The sequence below is a fragment of the Alligator mississippiensis genome, chromosome 7 (genome assembly GCF_030867095.1).
Source record: "Alligator mississippiensis isolate rAllMis1 chromosome 7, rAllMis1, whole genome shotgun sequence".
Classification (NCBI taxonomy): domain Eukaryota; kingdom Metazoa; phylum Chordata; order Crocodylia; family Alligatoridae; genus Alligator; species Alligator mississippiensis.
The window spans coordinates 73,861,047-73,880,199 of NC_081830.1; the positions used below are offsets into that span (position 1 = coordinate 73,861,047).

The 19,153-nt window shown below is 42.2% G+C and overlaps 1 protein-coding gene across 9 annotated transcripts in view; it reads left to right on the top strand.

Annotated features, from left to right (window-relative positions):
* The window catches only part of LOC102566757 (multiple epidermal growth factor-like domains protein 6), a 314,615-nt gene extending 295,707 nt beyond the window's left edge, over positions 1 to 18,908 (top strand). For 6 of the 9 annotated variants that reach the window (XM_059731116.1, XM_059731120.1, XM_059731119.1 and 3 more), the window contains 7 exons: positions 719 to 844; positions 2,393 to 2,521; positions 3,829 to 3,957; positions 4,385 to 4,513; positions 5,452 to 5,580; positions 13,525 to 13,653; positions 14,221 to 18,908. In XM_059731116.1, coding sequence (XP_059587099.1) covers positions 719 to 844; positions 2,393 to 2,521; positions 3,829 to 3,957; positions 4,385 to 4,513; positions 5,452 to 5,580; positions 13,525 to 13,653; positions 14,221 to 14,255 — 806 coding nt within the window. In that variant the 3' untranslated portion in view covers positions 14,256 to 18,908. Of the gene's footprint in view, positions 1 to 718; positions 845 to 2,392; positions 2,522 to 3,828; positions 3,958 to 4,384; positions 4,514 to 5,451; positions 5,581 to 13,524; positions 13,654 to 14,220 lie in introns of those variants that run through there. The other 3 variants (XR_009463516.1, XR_009463515.1, XM_059731122.1) reach the window with 3 other exon arrangements.
* The last annotated feature ends 245 nt before the right edge of the window (positions 18,909 to 19,153 follow it).

The following is a 19,153-nucleotide window of genomic DNA, read 5'->3' on the forward strand; positions in this document are numbered from 1 at the left end:
ACGAGATACTGCAGGCACTTTAGAGTGGCTGTCAGAGCTGCTCTAATTAAAGCACCCCCACCCCTGGAGCACACGTAAAGATGGCCACTGTGGTTGCTTCCCTCCTCAAACCCATGAAAAAATGTCTTACATTAGAGAACTGGCCTAACTTTATCACAACCATGCAATTGGTCCAATAAAAGATATCACCCTAAAAATCCTTGCCTCATACAATTCCTGAACCATCATTTCAACACGACCAGCGAATGTCAGACACAAACTGAAAAAGACAAGGATGCTGCTCTAGGGGCACATCTACATGTTGCCGTACGGCAACATTGCTACAGCACGCGGTTAGATTTTGCTACTACTTTGCTGTAGTGGCACGCTAAAATGGGGAAGCACACAGCTACAGCCAAGTAGTTGCCTAACACACGTAGACTCACGTGATTGCTATGTTGCCATAGCACACCATACAGCAATGTAGGGCAAGATGTAGATGTGCCCTAGATGTGGAAATAGGAAGCATCCATGTTTTCACACTGGATATTTGATAAGACTTTCCAACAGTCAAGTAAAATTAGGAAGGAAAAAGCAAGCAGCCCTTTGGATTTTTTTTAAGGAATTTATTTGGATTCAAAACAATGCAAGAATTTTGCCTGATTTAAACAAAAAAAAAGGGGGGGTGTGTGAAATATGGTTCTGGACATTTAATGAGAAAAGTCTATGTTTTCTCTAGGTTGTCCTGAAAACCGTCATGGCAAGGACTGTAGTCTGTGGTGTTCATGTGGTAAAGGACAGTGTGACCCAGTGACTGGCAAGTGCTACTGTCCCCCCGGCTATATTGGACCTGATTGTCAGCAAGGTAACAGAATGAGATCCACGGTCATCTTGTCGGTGTCGGCATTTATAAACACCCACAAAAAGAAACTGCGACACCAAACATTTAAATAAATAATCATTTATTACAGTTGCCAGGACTTTGTCCTATGCAGTAATCGCTGTGCTCTCTAATTTGTCTGGAGCAAAAATCTGTCTTTTGGTATAGCCCTCAGTAAACTGATGGGTTGATAAACCAGCCAGAGGTTGTGAAATCATGCTCCAAACAAGTGCATGGCTCCTGGTCCTTAGTTTAGGCCTCTTCTTTATTAAAACAGAAACATTCAGAACGACCCAAAACAACGCAAAGTCTCATCATGCTTTAGTGTTCTTGGTAGACTGAGTTTGCAGGGATTCACAGTTCCTACAGCCCTCCCCAGCCAAAGCTTCCCTCTGGCAGCACCTGCTTGCTGCAAGTGTCTACCTGCCTTACCTTCTCGGTGGTATACATGATGGTGACTTCCCTCCTCTGCTCTTCTGTGGATGCAAAAGGGAACGTTATGCAGAATTTCATATAGATTTCCTACAGGACTCAGGCAATAATGACAACTTCTAGTTCTAAAAGGCCCGAGAGCCATAATATTGCCTGAGAGCAATGTTGGAGTATTGTTGTTAATAATTTCATATATATGTTATGGTAATGCCTAAGGACTAAAAAAGAAGGTGGCACTGTGGCATTATTATGCTCAAAAAAATTCTTTGCTCCAAAAAATTTACAAGAGGTGGAGGAAAGGGGCACAAGGAGAGCAAAGAGACACAAAGAGACCGAGGAATATACGAGGGAAAGAAGAATCGTGTTAGGTCTGAGGGGAGGCAGGATGGCATAAGTTAAATGGAAATGAAAGTGAAAGAAGCAGGACAAGGGAAGAAAAATGAGGGGACAGGGCAAGCAAGAAGTGGGTGAGAGAGGAAGGTATGAAGGGAAGCTCAGGTGAAGAGACTGTGGCCACAACCCAGCATATATTTCTAGTGGTAGAGCGGCGGGTGGCTGGTCCACTCTCCCACCTCGCCCACTGGCCCCTACCAGTAGGGGAGGGGAGCAGCAGGGAAAAGCCCTCAGCCCATTCCCTAAACTGTGGTCTAGGGAGAGGCAGGGACCACTGCCCCACTGCAGACAAGACCTGACCAGGAGGAGAGTGTACAAGCATTCAGTCTTTCAAGACAGTTTTTCTCATAAAGGAGATATTCTAGGTTTCAACCTGAGACATCTTTATCCCAGAGGAGGCATGTTTCCCCTGGGAGAAACTAAATGACTGTTTGTATGCTGGTAGTTTTTACCAGTAGAGCAGTGACTCTCCTGGTAGAAAAGTAACACCTGTATGTGGTCTTTGCAGAAGGCAAGGAAAAGGCCTGGCATGAAGTGCTAACTGGCACAAGACAGAAGGGTGTACAAATGAGACCAGGCCCAGTGCAGTGTTACTTCAATGCAATATTATATGCTGAAGAGACATTTTCAAGTTCACATCTTCCCCATTTTGATGTGATCTGTTTTGTGATGCTGATTGTTTTAAAAACCTTTGTTAATTTACTGTAGTGTGTCCCCAGGGAAGATATGGTCCTAACTGCCAACGAATGTGTATCTGTAAGAATGGTGGTATCTGTAGCCATGTGGATGGGTCTTGCACCTGTGGTCTTGGCTGGACAGGAAGTTATTGTGAGAGAGGTAATTCTTTTTCTCTTTGTTTTGACAAAAAAGTAATTAGCATTAGTCTCAGCTTTTATTACATACTGTCACTGTCGTTATATGTATTAATGTTCTTGGAAGTAAAAGTTTGTGTTAAATTACCCAAAAGACTGTAGTATCCTGTTTGTTTTTTTTAAACCTAACAAACAAATTTATGGAAAACTCTTAATCCAGGTTGGACTAGCAAGAATGAGATGACTCTAGTAGATTCACTGGGAGGTTTGGATAATAAGGACTGATTACAGTCTTCAAAAGTGAAATAGCAACATTACATTTTTCACGGTTGGTGCACAATAGCAGAAATATTGGGCCAGATGCTCAATTGGCATAAATCAACCTAGTTTCCTGATTTTGAGAGCCAGGCTGCTTCACACCAGTAAGGATCTGAGCGTGCTTATGTATTTTTCTAAAGAGAACTTCTCATGCACCTGTCTCCAGTGATTAGGTAATATGACAATGAAAAACTAAGGCAGAAAATATGTCTTTTTTTTTGTTCTGTCCCTTCCACCCACAAACCTCAAATTTGGGTAACCATGCTGATTTCAGTATATACATAATAATATACTAACAGTGGCAGCTAGACATGGAAGCAGGCAGCAATATGTATTTATTGTGATCTGCTCCAGATTTAAGATGTCATAGCAATGGAGCAACTACAGTGCTGCAGAAATAAGTAGGTTGATTGTATTGACACAAGTTCACGTTTGCATGACTTGGCTTTGAACAGGTTGAGGTAAATTTAGTTCATTAATAGGAGTACTCTGGCCTGTATGTGTAAATGCATCTTGTTTTGGCTGAAACTGAGTTCCTTCTATTTCCATTAGACATTTCATGGGAATTACCAGCATTCATAGGCATTACAAAACAAATTACAAAAAAATAGTTGGCTTTTATATATTATAGATATCTGTAAGAAAATATTAGTGTAAGTGCAAAAAGAAATCTAAAAAGGTGCTATTTTCCTAAGACCATAAAGGTTTCTCTTGCATATGAACAGACAACTAAGCAAATGTGACTTGTGGAAAGGAAGTTGCTTTTGAGGGCTGCACAAGGTCCACAGAATTAAAACTATTTTTCACAGAACTTTGGTAAATTGTTCCCAATTGTAAAGAAATGTCATGAACTCAGAAAGCAGATAGGTTTCACTGACGAGAGGAAATTCACAACCAATATTTATCTCAGCTCTGCAAAATGTTTTGTGACTTGTGGTTGTTTCTTTCAATGTCTTTTCAGTATGGAGTCAGGATAAATAAGAGGTGGGTGTTTTTTGTTCTTTCATTTAACAGAATGCCCTCCAGGTAGATATGGCTCTGACTGCCACTTACACTGCTCATGTCAGAACAATGGTACTTGTGACAGGTTTACCGGCTGCTGCCAATGTCCAGAAGGTTACTATGGGCATGCTTGTGAGCACAGTAAGTAGACAGCTGTCCAGCTTTGCACCCAGCTTTACAAAACTCCAGCTTTGCATTAGGGCCGTGTAACTGGACCCTAATGCCAGAGTCTGAGTAGTCTATTTTCCAGCAATCACATAAGCCTTCAGAATAGTCCCTTGCATGTCTCCCAGGTTCATTCAGAAAGTCTCTCTTTGGAGCCCCAATTCAGTTTAGGGATGTATGTAACTCTGTACACATAAGCAGTCTCTCTGCAGTAAACAGGTTTGCTTATGAGTTTAAAACAAATACACCTGCTGAAATACCTTGTGGAACAACAACAGCCCATAACTGTTATTACTACTGGGGACTTCTGCTGAACTACAGGCTACAGGAGGGTATTATACGTTTTCTATGTAGACTTTGTTTCCCAAAATCAAAATAACATCTTGGCATTTTTATTTTCCAGCCTGCCCTTCTGGATTTTTTGGTCTAAACTGTCTTCATTCTTGTGACTGTAAAAATGGAGCCAGTTGCAATATAGTGACTGGACAATGCATATGTCCTGCAGGTTATCAAGGGATCCAGTGTGAAAAAGGTATGTGTGAATTTTTTATTTTAAAAAATGAATGTCAGTACACACAGATTTGGACTGCTTGGGTATTTTGGGTTCTTGATTCTGTTTTACAAAGAATATTTAAAAATGGATATTTTAGGATCCTATTTTAAGCATTTTATTGTTAATTATTGTACAAAGAGCATACAAATTAATATCTTCATCCACTACTTGAACATATTTATCATGCTCTAACATTCCTCTTGTTTAAAAGGATGTTCCCAAAGAAAAATAATGACATCTTTTATCAAGACTTTTCCATGATGTTTTATACCACCCTGACACTATGTTCTTACCAGTGGCAAATACCTTCTGCCTTAGAGAAAGGGGCAACAATGATTTGCAGTAGAGAGGTATCAAAAACTCTGATTGCAGGGGAAAAAAACATATATAAGTCAGAGCTTGGATGCTACCCTGAAACCCCAAAAGCTTTTGATTATTTGCTCATTATATATCTGGATGTTCTCATTTCCATAACTTCTAAACTTGTCATTAGGAATACTGTTAAGTCAATGATATATTGTGGCAGTGAGTTCCTTATGTTAATTGTCTTAAATACATTTATATTACCAGCTTTAAATAAGCTGATTATAATAAATAAATGTATGTTATCAAATAAAATTATCAGTGCCATATGAAAATGCTATTATGTCTCATTAAAATTGGTTGGTATTGCATAATAATCTTCTGATAACTGCATCTTAACAGCGAAATGCCTAATTACTGCAGTCCTTAGGCATATTACGTAGGTGTATGATAGGTTCAATTAGATTAAACCCACATAAAGAGAGGCTGTAAATGCTACGTCTCTTGATTAATTTCAGAACTCACAAACTGGCCTATGAGATACGCACAAAAGATTCAGACAAGACAACGTTTTTTGCAAGTACAAAGCATCTAACTAGTTTATTTTTTGTTAGGCTGTAAACCGGGCTGGTTTGGCGACAGATGTCAGTATCAATGTGAGTGTGGAGGAGTAGCTCTATGTGACCCAGTGACTGGAAAGTGCCTTTGCCCACCTGGCAGGACTGGAGACAGATGTGGCAGTGGTAAGATCATTAAATGTCTCTAAGGGTTGGTCTATACATAGTTTTTGTACCTCTGTCTAGGTTTACAAATTCTTACAGTTAAATCAGTGCAATTCTTGAGGGTTAGCACTGTGGAAGAATTCCATCCCAGTTTCTTCCCACTCACTACTATTAGGTATTTTCCTTGCCGTTATTTTCTCACCTGTCTGTCAATTTGGCTGTCCTGGGTTATTGCAGATGTGAGGAACTTCAGGTAGAGGATGGGAACTCCCCCTATCTATTGTGTGAACCCTGACCTCATGGCATGGGGGCAGGGACTTGAGCCCATGTCACTCTCTTAGGTGACCAGTGATGTTTTTTAAATGTATGGGTCCGCATCAAACAACACCTGGCTTTGTTTGGGTCTCAAAGGTGATGTCAAAAGGGCCATATAAGCTGAAACTCCTCATGACAGTGGGGATGCATAGGGGGTGCATGGGGTTGCACATGCACCCCATAAGAGTGCTGGTGACCCCCTGTCAGCCAGCGTTCTTGGGCAGGGGGGCAGGCAAGACTGCTGGTGCCCCCCCCGAGAGCAATGGCCAGGGAGTGCTCCAGGAGAAGCAGTCCCCCCGCAGTGGCCAATCCCGCTGACCCGGAAGTGCCAGTGGCACGCCTGGATGTGCCAGTGGCGTGCCACTGCCAGTTGCAGGTTGGCAAGATTGGCCATGGGGGGACTCTTTCCCCCCTACCCCCTCCCAGTCTGCCACTTGCTGACTGTCCTGTCAGGGGGGCAAGTGCGCCTCCTGACTCAGGAGGCACCAGTCACCCATGCCTCTGGAGATGGGGCAGCAGCCATGTTAAGTCACATACAACTACTGGAACATCTGCAACTCTGTCTCTCTCTCAGGATACCGAAGTGAGTAAACTACCTGGAACTTATCTAGATATATGGCTTACTGTAATGTAGAAGCATGTCAACCGGCTACTAAGCTGACACTGTTTGCTCTGGGTTCATAGATTCATAGATGTTAGGGTCGGAAGGGACCTCAATAGATCATCAAGTCCGACCCCCTGCATAAGCAGGAAAGAGTGCTGGGTCTAGATGACCCCAGCTAGATGCTCATCTAACCTCCTCTTGAAGACCCCCAGGGTAGGGGAGAGCACCACCTCCCTTGGGAGCCCGTTCCAGACCTTGGCCACTCGAACTGTGAAGAAGTTCTTCCTAATGTCCAGTCTAAATCTGCTCTCTGCTAGCTTGTGGCCATTGTTTCTTGTAACCCCCGGGGGCGCCTTGGTGAATAAATCCTCACCAATTCCCTTCTGTGCCCCCGTGATGAACTTATAGGCAGCCACAAGGTCGCCTCTCAACCTTCTCTTGTGGAGGCTGAAAAGGTCCAGTTTCTCTAGTCTTTCCTCGTAGGGCTTGGTCTGCAGGCCCTTGACCATACGAGTTGCCCTTCTCTGGACCCTCTCCAGGTTATCCGCATCCTTCTTGAAGTGTGGCGCCCAGAATTGCACGCAGTACTCCAACTGCGGTCTGACCAACGCCCTATAGAGGGGAAGTATCACCTCCCTGGACCTATTTGTCATGCATCTGCTGATGCACGATAAAGTGCCATTGGCTTTCTGATGGCTTCGTCACACTGCCGGCTCATGTTCAACTTGGAGTCCACTAGGACTCCAAGATCCCTTTCCACCTCTGTGCCACCCAGCAGGTCATTCCCTAGGCTGTAGGTGTGCTGGACATTTTTCCTCCCTAGGTGCAGCACTTTGCATTTCTCCTTGTTGAACTGTATCCTGTTGTTTTCTGCCCACTTGTCCAGCCTATCTAGGTCTGCCTGCAGCTGTTCCCTGCCCTCCGGCATGTCCACTTCTCCCCATAGCTTTGTGTCATCTGCAAACTTGGACAGAGTACATTTCACTCCCACGTCCAAGTCGCTGATGAAGACATTAAAGAGTATCGGTCCAAGGACCGAACCCTGCGGGACCCCACTGCCCACACCCTTCCAGGTCGAGACCGACCCATCTACCACGACTCTTTGGGTGCGACCCTCTAGCCAATTCGCCACCCACCAGACTGTGCAGTCATCCACATCACAACCTCTTAATTTGTTCACCAGTATGGGGTGGGATATCGTATCGAAGGCCTTCCTGAAGTCCAGGTATACGACATCCACCCCTCCTCCTGTGTCCAGGCATTTCGTAACCTGGTCATAGAAAGAGACTAGGTTGGTCAGGCACGATCTGCCCGCCACAAACCCATGCTGGTTTCCCCTCAGCATAACTTGTCCTGCCGGGCTCTCACAAATGTGAGCCTTGATAATTTTTTCAACTACTTTACCAAGGATGGAGGTGAGACTGACCGGCCTATAGTTGCCCGGGTCCTCCTTCCTCCCCTTTTTGAAAATGGGGACCACGTTAGCCCTTTTCCAGTCCTCCGGGACTTGGCCTGTGCGCCACGAGCATTCGAATATTCCCGCCAGTGGCTCTGCAATGACGTCGGCCAGTGCCTTCAGCACCCTCGGATGGAGCCCATCCGGGCCTGCCGACTTAAAGGCATCCAGTTCTTCCAAGTGACTCTGCACCACCTCAGGATCTACGCATGGAAGTCTGGCGCCTTGCTGCTGCCTCTCTACAACCCCAGTGAGAGACTTGTCGTGCCCCTCACTTAGGAACACTGAGGCAAAGAACTCGTTGAGGAGTTCAGCCTTGTCCCCCCTATCTGTCACCAATTGCTTCTGCCCATTTAGCAGGGGTCCTATTCTTCCCTGGGCCTTCCTTTTACTCCCTATGTATCTAAAAAACAATTTCTTGTTGTCCTTTACTTGGGTTGCCATCCTCAGCTCCATGGTAGCTTTGGCCCGCCTAACTGCCTCCCTACAAGCACGAGCAGAGGAGGTATATTCATCTTTAGTGATCTCACCCTGTTTCCACTTTTTATGTGCTCCCCTTTTGGCCCTTAGGCTGCCCTGGATTTCTCTGGTCAGCCATGGAAGCCTCCTGGCCCCTTTCCCTCTTTTGCCTCGCTCGGGGATCGTCTTGCTTTGTGCCCAAAGGATCGTTTCCTTTAGGCACAGCCACCCTTCTTGGGCACCCATCCCATCAAAACTCCTACTCTGCAGTGCTTCCTTGACTAATCACCTGAGTGCAATGAGATCAGCTTTCCTAAAGTCTAGCACTTTCACCCTACTAGTTACCTTACCCACTCGCCGTCTTATGTTGAATTCTATTATAAGGTGATCACTGTCTCCCAGATAGTTACCGATCTGGAGGTCCCCTATCATGTCATCTCCCGTTGCCAATACCAGATCCAGTATGGCATTCCCCCTAGTGGGACCATGCACCTCCTGTGTCAGGTGGAGGTCCTGTACACAGGTTAGAAACCTGCGTGAGCGATGGGACCTTGCTGTCTGCGTCTCCCAGCAGATGTCCGGGTAGTTTAGGTCCCCCTTGACTACCACCTCTTTAGCTTTTATGGTCTCCGAGAGTTGCCTCAGGAGCCCCGCATCTATTTCTTCCCCTTGGTGTGGGGGTCTGTAACATACCCCTACCACCAAATCCCTTTCTCCTTGCCCCCCATGTAGCCTAACCCACAATCCTTCTACATCCTCAGCCTCGGATTCTGTCTTGATGAGGGTTGATGTATATTGCTCACTGACATAAAGTGCAACCCCCCCCCCCCCTTTCCCACCAGTGGCTTATTCTTTGATACTTCTTTATCCTGTAGCCTTCCCCAAGCCTACCCTCTTTAACCAACAAAACTGTCCACTATAACAAGCATGGTGGACTTGCTGGGACAGGGATTGGGCATGCCTTTTCTAGTTCCTATGCTTGGCTGACTCAGGGAGGCTACTTTCTGTGCCTCAGGCTTAAGGAAGCACCCCAAGTTCTTGCAGTGGCTCCAGCACCCTCCAGGTCTATTAGGCCTGTGTACCCCAGGGGCCACGTGGCCCAGAAACAGTCCAGACCCCTGGGTGGTGGCAGCGGTTACCCCAAGCTTGCGGGTGTGCTCCAGGAATGGTGTTGGCCAGACATGAGGCATCCCAAGGGAGGCGCTTGGAGTTTGGTAGGTAGTCGGGTGCACTGAGGTGGGTGGCTTAGCGCAGGGGCACCCCTACTGGTCCACAACATGCACTGTTATAAAAAATGTTTCTGTTGATGTAGCATATTTGCGCATACACCTGCAACACACTAGTCTCTTATGACTATAAACTGCACTGCTATCAACACCTTCCTAAGCTGCAAGGTGCCCCAGCAGGAACTAGAAGACATCAGGGCAGGAGGAAGGGAGGAGCGAGGAGGAGGGGCGGGTGGGAATGAGTTCGCATAGCCTATGAGGTTAAAGGGAAAAACAGCAGGTGGCTTAATAACTCTTCATAGGCTGTGCTGTGGGTAGTGGGCCCTGCTGTCTCATGGGACTTGCTACTGCCTCCTCCCCATGCATCAAAGGGAATAGGGAGCAGCTCCCAGCAGCAGCTGTGTCCAAGCTGATGTGTTGTTGATTAACTGTTTAACCGACGTGATTAGAGAAGGTTAAACAGATAATTTTTTTTGTTGATATTTACATCCCTATTTCTAAACTGAGATAGCAGGAGGAAAACTGTTTGTGGAGCATACCTAAAGATACCCTGGCTTCTGCCTGACTTTAGCCTAACATGGTGACTACCCTAACTCTTTCTGCATAGCTAATTTGTCAGTTCTTCTAAGCTTTACCCACTGCATAATATGAAAGGACAGAGTGAGAATGTGCTATGAATGTTCAGATTTCAGGGGAGCCTCTCTCAGGACATGCAAATTGGGCATGAATAAATTTATGTATGCGTTGTGCAGGGGTAGTTGCAAGGCTTTGCCAGCCAATGTAAAGATAGTCAAGAATCTGTAATCCTGCCCCCATGTGGAAGCACAGATAATTGCCCTTGGGCAACAGTTACTGCTGGCTTTGGGCTGTAGCTGTAAACTTAGGTTATGACTATATTGGGTCCCTGGGCATAGAGTGGGAGAAAGTAGATGATGTTTGTTTCTTAACAACAGTCCAGAGCTCAGGAAAGAGTCAGTGGACTCCAAGTGGAATCCCTTGGTTTATACATGCAAAAATCTATAACTCTTGGTTCAGAGATGATACCTTTTATTAGAAATCGCAAAAAAAATTATCTTCCTTTGCAAGATTTCGAGCACACGCGCCCCTCTTCAAGCTGGGGGGAAATTAAATATGGTAAAAGTCCCCTTTTATAAATATCACTTGGGCTGTGTGTTAGGCAACTGAAAGTGCTGACAGGCACGGAAAAAAACCCAGCACGTTAATGTAGGAGGAATCTCATTAGTTGAACCCAGCTTTGCAGTCTGTATAGATCAGGTGCTTCAACAGGACTTTTTGGTGCTTTTATCTAAAGCCAATTCAATCAGTAATTAGCTAAAGGCACAAAAAAGCCCTGCTGAAATGCCCAGTCTATACAGATGTTGGGCAAGCAGGGTCAAACTAGCACGATGACTCTTCTAGGCAGGCGTTGTTCTTGGTGCGAGGGTGCACTGAGCTTAAAGTGCCATTTTTAATTTTTTTTTTTTAAACATCTGCAAGCAGCCTGATTTGCCCAGGGAAACAGAATTCTTTCCTGCATACCAAGATTATAAAATGGGCGAGAAAATTCTGTTTCAGAGAAAACCAAAAGAATTGTATCCTAATGAAATCATGACTGTTGTGGGAGAACACAGATGGCAGTTGAAGTTTTTGGGGCAGATTCTGATCCTTTCATCATGCTGAAGAATTCTGAAGAAATTAGAGAGATAAATGGAATGACCCCAGTCATCTAAAAACATGTGTAAAAGTTAGAATCAGGCCTCAAATTTAAATGATAGGAAAGATAGAAGGACTGTATCTAGTTTTGTGTCTTGAGGCCTTAGCTGCAGATGCAATGTTGTAGAACACCAGAGCTCCTTTTCAGGGGGACAGTCTCCCCAATTTTTTTCCTAGGAGACCGCATGAAGCATTTACAAACGTAGCATATTATCAATGAGAAGGAGAGGTTAACTAATTGCTGGGAACCGAAGAGTTGGTACAACCCAAAAGAGTTCAAGAAGAAAATGACTTGTTTCCCCTGCTGTACTGTCCTGTGGTCAAAATCAAAGTAACTCAATCTCCAGACCTTGTGGTCTGAATGAGCAACTGAACCACACTATGCAGTGAGTAAGGCTGCACGAATCCAAAAATCTTTCCAAATGAGTCTGGAAGCAAGACTGAAACACAAGGGGGAAGCTTAGCACCAGAAATGAGAGAAAAATATCTGCTTCTTGCAAGATATAGGAGTAATTTTTATGTTCTTAAATTAGCTATAGCAACCCCCATCCACAAAAAAACTGTTATGTTATGGGGCAGGTTTTATTTGCATTTTTATTTTCAATTAGGCTCAGTTCATCTGTGATATAACTGCGAGCAGCTGTGACTATGCAGCAGCTATAAAGATAAAAGGCCTGATTTTAATTTGAACTCTGGTAAAGCACCCATTAAACAGGCAAAATCTTAATTAAAAAAAAAAGAGGATATAACAGACTTTTATGGGGGCTCTTTTTCTGTGGTAAATTAACATTGCAGACTTTCAAACAGATGTCTTAAATAGACATTGTTATTAACATGAAAATGTGGTATTACATAAATTAAAATCAGGTCCAGAGGTGTTCACAGAGACCCTGTCTCATAACATTTCCTAATTGAAAAGACTTAAGTCTCTGAGACCAAGTTAAGAATTCCCCCACACATCAGGGTAGCAGCTGAAATGGCACTGGGAAACATTTTTATTTATACAATGATGGATGTGGTAAAAGTGAAAGATCCTATATGTTTACAGTGGGTTTTGGGAGGTGGGTAGGGTTGTTCTTTATCATTTATTTAGGACCCCACTTTCTTACCTCCTGCTAACTGTTCTTCTAAGCATCTACCCTACGTGCATAAAATACCTTGAAAAATTTTGATAAAGCTTATGAGCCTAAGCATGAAACCTATTCATTCATCCTTTACAATAAAGATAGATGATAATTAAAAACTTAGTGATATTTTACCTGTCTGGGGAGATCAGGTAAATAAAATGCCGCAAAGTTGGCATAAAATCTACTGGAATGGCTGTTATAAAATCATTTTCAGTTTGACTGGGCTTGTGTGGGGTTTAACTACAACATGTCTAGAGAGCCAATGTTGGTAGTGGAGAATTTTGAAAGTCAGTAAATCTGTACATGCTGAAAGTGCTTTCTTCAAGAAATTCCTGACTCCCTGATGGCCAAGCCTCTGATGTGCTGGTTTTATAGAAGCTGTTTTTGCCATAACAGGAGTTTCTTTAAGACATTTGGACAAAGAATTGGCCAGATTTGATGGTGAGGGACACGTACAGGCTTCAAGGTTCCCCACAACATGTGGTGTTTATCATTGTAACATCATTTTGGGTCTCAATTAGGTTTCGTAGTACCAGCAGAGAGTTTGACAGCAGAGCAAGGAAGGGTGCAAAATGGTCATGAGCTCTCTAACCAAATCTTCAGCCGCTTGCAATGAACTAATATCAATAGCCAATATTATTTTCATCCCACCATCTGAACTCAACAGAGCTTTAACATTTTACTCCCACTTCACAAATCCTTACAGAGGTTTGGATTTGAACCTATTCCAGTGGAAAAAGCCAAGAACTATGATTTCTTGAAAGAAATATCCCTAGTTTCATGCTGTATACGGTGTTTTCCCTGAAATTCTGATACTTGCCAGTTTTACGCTAGGTTTGCTATTCCATTTCCCAACCGCTGCTGAGGGCAGGGCTTACACTGAGGTTCTCTAATGGACTGCAGCTGCCAGTTCGGACACTCGTTGCCCATCTCCTCCCCTTTTTTCCTCCCCTTCCTTTTCTTGCCAGACCCTCTTCTTCAATGGGACAAAGTTGCTCAGTGGCAAAACTATTTATGGTTTAAAATCTGTGTATTAAACATTTCTTAAATATATTCATTTTCTAGAATGCAAGTCAGGCCAGTATGGCCCTAACTGCTCTCTACAATGCCAGTGTGCTAACAAATCCCAGTGTAATCCTCAAAATGGAAAGTGCAGGTGCCCTTCTAAGTGGATGGGGCCAACATGTGAAGAAGGTAATGTCGAACAGAGATTGATGACCTCTCTTAATAGAAAAATGCATGCAGTTTCTATACTGAGTTGGAAGAGAATGACAGTAATAGGCCAGCTTATTTTTATTCTGTGGGTTTCACTAGCTTATTCCAGTGTAATTCAGGTTCTGGGTCCATGGCAACAAAGGCCCATGGAGGAGTTGCACTGATGTGAGCTATTCACAATACCCACTCCACTACCATTCTGTTTGGGCACTTATACGTGTGCAGGGAGGCTGCTCTGACACACTGTAATTACTTGTAGCTGTTCTAATTAAAGCACCCTCCCCCCAACTCCCAGAGTATGTGTGTAAATACCCTTTGTTACCAGACAATTCTGCATTTAGTTTGGGAAATACTTTGGGACCTCTAAATGCAAGAGGCTTAGCTATTATTCCTGAGGCTGTTTATTCAGTCTGTGCTAGGACATTGTCATAACCTAGTCCTGGTCCTCTACTTGTGAATGAAGGTGGCATTTTTATTAAGAGCAAATTGGCTAATCTATATTATATCTCACAATTACATAATGTTTGTTTCTGTTTAATTCTCTAGGTGACCCTACAAAGCTTCCTTCTTATGAAGGATAAGCTCAAGAAAGAGGAAATATTTTTCCAAGACATCAACAACAGTAATGTTTGGACTACTAAACAGGCTGCTTGATATGCACAGATAGTATTTAAATTTGGATATGAGAACTGCTATTCGATTCAGCTTGAACTGTACTGAAATATGCATATTTCTTCCTGGAAGACTACAGTGGCTATTGGATCCCAATCACAATGAGAAGTAACAGACCCATTGACAGTGAGCCACACCAAACACTGGTGATCTTCTAAACCCTGTTGACAATCAGACTGGAATTAACGTTGATATCATGAAATTATAAGGCCAGTAGTTTCTGTTATGAGCATGTAGTCTGACCACTTGTGTATAGCACAAGCCACAGGACTTCCCTGACTTAATTCTTCCTCAAACTATGGCATGTCTTTAAAATGTGTGTGTGTGTGTGTGTATCATCTCAATTTAAAAATTGCTCATGATAGAGCATCCACCACAGCCCTTGTTGTTAGTTAGCCTTGCTGTGAAAACAATTACAGCATATTTCTTCTCTGAATTTGTCTAACTGATGGGTCTCAAGCTTAGATCTTGTTATAGACGTGATATATCTTCCAAAGGATAAGGTGGACTTTATCTGGCTTTTATTATATTGCTGTCCTGGAAGTTGAGCTTATACTGGTTTATCAGAGCAAACTATTCAGTGGCTCTCTGGGAGAACATACCTTTCCATCACAGAGAAAGTTATGTCTTTAATGGGAGGGGAAACAGGCAGAAGAAGCTGACTAATTGGCTGAAATAAGACTTAACATTCAGGGTGTTTTAAATGGTTCAACTTTTTTTCAACTTAAGTTCTCAGGCCCCTGAAACACATTATACTTAAGAGATAATTAACTGGTAATCCTGGCCACACATTTATTCAATTAATAGTGTGATAATACCAGGAATAAGTGTCAAAATTATAAAACAAAATATATGTAATAACTTTGTCACTGGTTCCTATCAGACCTGTCATTGAACATGTGGCCTCCCCCAGCAGGGAGCCCCAGTCACTGACAGAGATCTCACCCCTTTTCCCCCCCCAGCCCTTTGCTGAGAGCTCCAACCGCTGGCAGATCTTCCAGGCATGGGGGCACCCTGCACTCCTGTGCCTAGGAGCCCTGTACGCTGAGTGGAGCTTTCCATTGTGGAAGCATATAGTGTACCCCTGCAGCTGGGAGCTCTGATCACTAATGGGGCTCCTAGCCCAGCAGCAAAGATTTCTGGTGCTGCAGGAGCCTGGGATCATGATCCGGGGCTTCCCCTGCACCAGCAAAATGACATGATGGGATCTGATGCTTGATCCCACAGTTGTGTCTCCTGCCATGCAGGTGTGGCGTGGCAAGGAACATAATTGTAGGCATTGCATATCAGATCCCTTTGCACCTTCTTGTTAACGTCTGTCAGTGGCCTCGGTTACTGAGAACACATCATCGTGGTTATTGAAAAAAATGGCTAGTTCTATTTTGACAGGTTATTCACTTAACAATCAGACTAAGTAACTATAAAGAAATAATATTCTACATTTTAGTGTCTTAAGCCAAGAAGGATGAAAGATTAAGTGTACCATTTAAGCCTCTACCATTGTTCCACTCTGGAAATTATACACTTGTGGGTAAGAACCTTCCTGTGTGATTAGGTAAGAAGTGGAATTTTCTTTAAAGTGTTTAGGCGTATAAAATCCTTAGACTCTTTAGGATAAAGAGCTCCATGTTTTTAGTACTCAGTCCTCTTCATGCACCACAACAAATTGCTACTTTTCAGGGAAGGGCCAATGTCATCTTAAAGCCACTGCTTCCTTGCCAAGTCTGGGACCACTGCTGGGAAAGAAGCTCTGACCACTCAGTCCTGCTACGGTACATGAAAGCCTGGCAGTTCGGCAATATATATACTGAGCAGACCTGAGCTTGTGACCCAGTGCTGCTCCTGAGGCTTTCTTGAAAGTCGATTGCATGTGGCCTAAGAGTCATAATTGCAATAATGGTTTTCTTTTTCTTTTCTTTCAGTCTTTCAGATTAAATATCAAGCACTCCTAGCTTCTCCTGTCACAGCTCTAGGAAGGCATTAGCTGCCTAGTAAGTAACAAGTCACTAATGCTCACCTGGGACTTGAGCTGAAACTAGGATCATTAGAAGCAATAGAGGTTTGGGTGGGGTTTGTCAAGCATAATGGAAGTATGATAGTTGTTATCCATCACTTAACTGCTATTGAAACCCATTCCAAAGACAGTAATGATCCTTGTGACTGTAACAGAGCTAATTAACCAGCTGTGCTTTGAGATAGAAAATCATAAGACCTAAGTCTGATATCCCACCAGTTTTCTTGTGTGGACATCCGTGGAGTTATTCCCAATTTTCAGCGAGATGGGGCAGACTAGAATTAGTGATTTTCTAGAACCACTCAGAAACAGGTAGCTCTCAGCAGGCCTGCGTCACTAGCTACCACCGTCTTACATGTCTTTTTAAGGACACACAGACTTCATTTTGTCAGGGGTGTAAATCAGTAGTAACTCCAATGAAGTGAATGAAGTCTATAAGATTTGTGCAGGAAAAGAATCAGATGCCCTGTTTTTAACTGCTGGAGAATTACAACGTAAGGCAAGAGTGACGGACAGCCCTTAACTTTGCCAGTATACTTATTGGTTAGTAAATAGTTCTAGGAAACCATATTTATTGCAATGAATATGTTATGTTCAGTATTTTTCATCTGGGATGCTACTAATAGTTTGTGGAAGAAATATTTGGGTTGTTCACTGATTACCTGAAGAACAAAGAACAGACTTTGGTTAATCCTCTCTTATAAGGGTATGTAGTGTTAATTGTTTTGATATATAATAAAATGTAATATGAGCAGTTTATTAAAGAAGCAAACTTTAAGAAGCCATATTTTTAAGTAAATCTGCGTTTTTAAAGAATTATTTTTCTTACTATATACCAAACCATTTAAGTATATGTTTGTTTACATTTTGCACAATACTTTAATATTAGCATTGTAAATATGTACTATAAATGAATAAAGAATTTGCATGTACTGTTTTTATAACAATTACACACTTAAGATACAAAGAAAAATCCTTAAGAAAAGGTGAATGATATTGATTCTGTACTACAGTATTGGAAGCCAAATAGATCCATTTCAACATTAAAAAAAAACCACCTTCCCATTTGGGTAGAAATAGCTTTTTTATTTCAAAATGAATGCTATATGAATGCTAGTAAAAGAAAAACAAATTTTTAAAGTAAAAATGAAAGTGAAAACATCATAACAAAGCTCGCTGAGCTGAAATAATTTTTAGATTTTCACTAGTGAAAATTTCCAGACTTCAACAATTTTTTCAGGACCGAAAAACTAGTTTTTGCAAGACTCTTGTTTTATTAGCTATTCATGGTCATAGTGTTTGGAAACATACTTGGAATGTCAAAAATGGAGGTTTTGCCTCTCTCTCTGGGGATGAACAGACTTACCGACAATGAAATGCCTACACAATGTTGTTCATTAAACTACATGAGCTTTTTTGACATAGGAAAGTTAGCATCCATTAAGCACATTTTGTCAAACGGTGGCCAATGAATTGTATTTGTTACAAAAACAGTACCATATTTTTAATGAACTGTGATTCTGATTAGTAAAGGTCTCTGAACCAAATTCTGTTTACACTGTTGTAAATCTAAAGTAACTCCAGAATTAGACTGGTATAAATGAGCAGAATATAACTCAATGAATCCAGAAGAATTCTATTCTAAGTGAGTACAAGAAGCCAGAACAACATGTTTTAGGTTAGACTTCTGTAATTATAATGTTATACTCATAGGAAAACAATCAGAATTTTTAAAATTCCCCAATCCTCAGTGCCAAAAATTATTGCTCTGCTTTTATCCTTTTTATGTTGAAGAATCATAGCTATTAAAGTTTGCCCAGATTTCTTGCCAACCATATTATTTTGATTGGCTGCAGATTTCTGTTTGTGTAAGTAATAACCATCACAGTGTCTGAAGTTGCCAGCAGAACAAATATGCAAATTATACCTTCTTACCCCTTCCATAAGATGCAAAGAGACATTTTTGGAAGCATCATTGGTTAATACTACTGATTTAACCATGACAAAGTAATCATGTTTAGTTCAGAGTTTATTCTTTTATCAAAGAGAAGGGAAGTCTTGGAATCTCTCCTGTTTTTGTAAATGGGAGTTACGTGGGAGTTAACTATGCTATCTTGTGAATCTGTAGAGCTATAAACCTCTACCCCATTGTTTTTTAAACTTGTGCAATTAGGTCAGATACCATATTAGGCCTCAGTACTGTGAAAGGATCCCAAACACAGACACTTGCCCCACATGGAGGCTCTTTTATCAATTAGAACTCCATGCAAGACAATAATCATACCATCTAATCCCTTTGCAAGGCCAGAGCTTTCAATTCTAAACCTCTAAAGCAATAGCCAGTGGTAAATAAATAATAGCAGATTTGTAAAGCATAAATTGTATATTCTGTTTTTTATATGGCATTTAATAAGCACATGCATAGCAATAATATGTCTTTGTCAATTTATACTCAAAGCATACTTGAGATGTTATTCAAAGCTGTACTGTATTTTCTGGTGTACACATGTTTAAATGATTCCAGTTTTTTATAAATGTGTTAATAGAACTTGTTCTCATTCTCTCTCTCTTTTGATCCTCTTTAAGGGAGTTATGCCACACAACACATTCTGATGTGTTACACTGACATAAATTCAGAATGAGTCCACACAAATTATGGTACTTCTGAGTGTAAGTAGGATCAGATTTTATGTAAATAATAGCAAAATGATGTATACATAAATGACTAAATACACAGATCTATTACCAGAACAACTTCTAGATGATAAACAGAATGATTTGGTATTCAGAGCC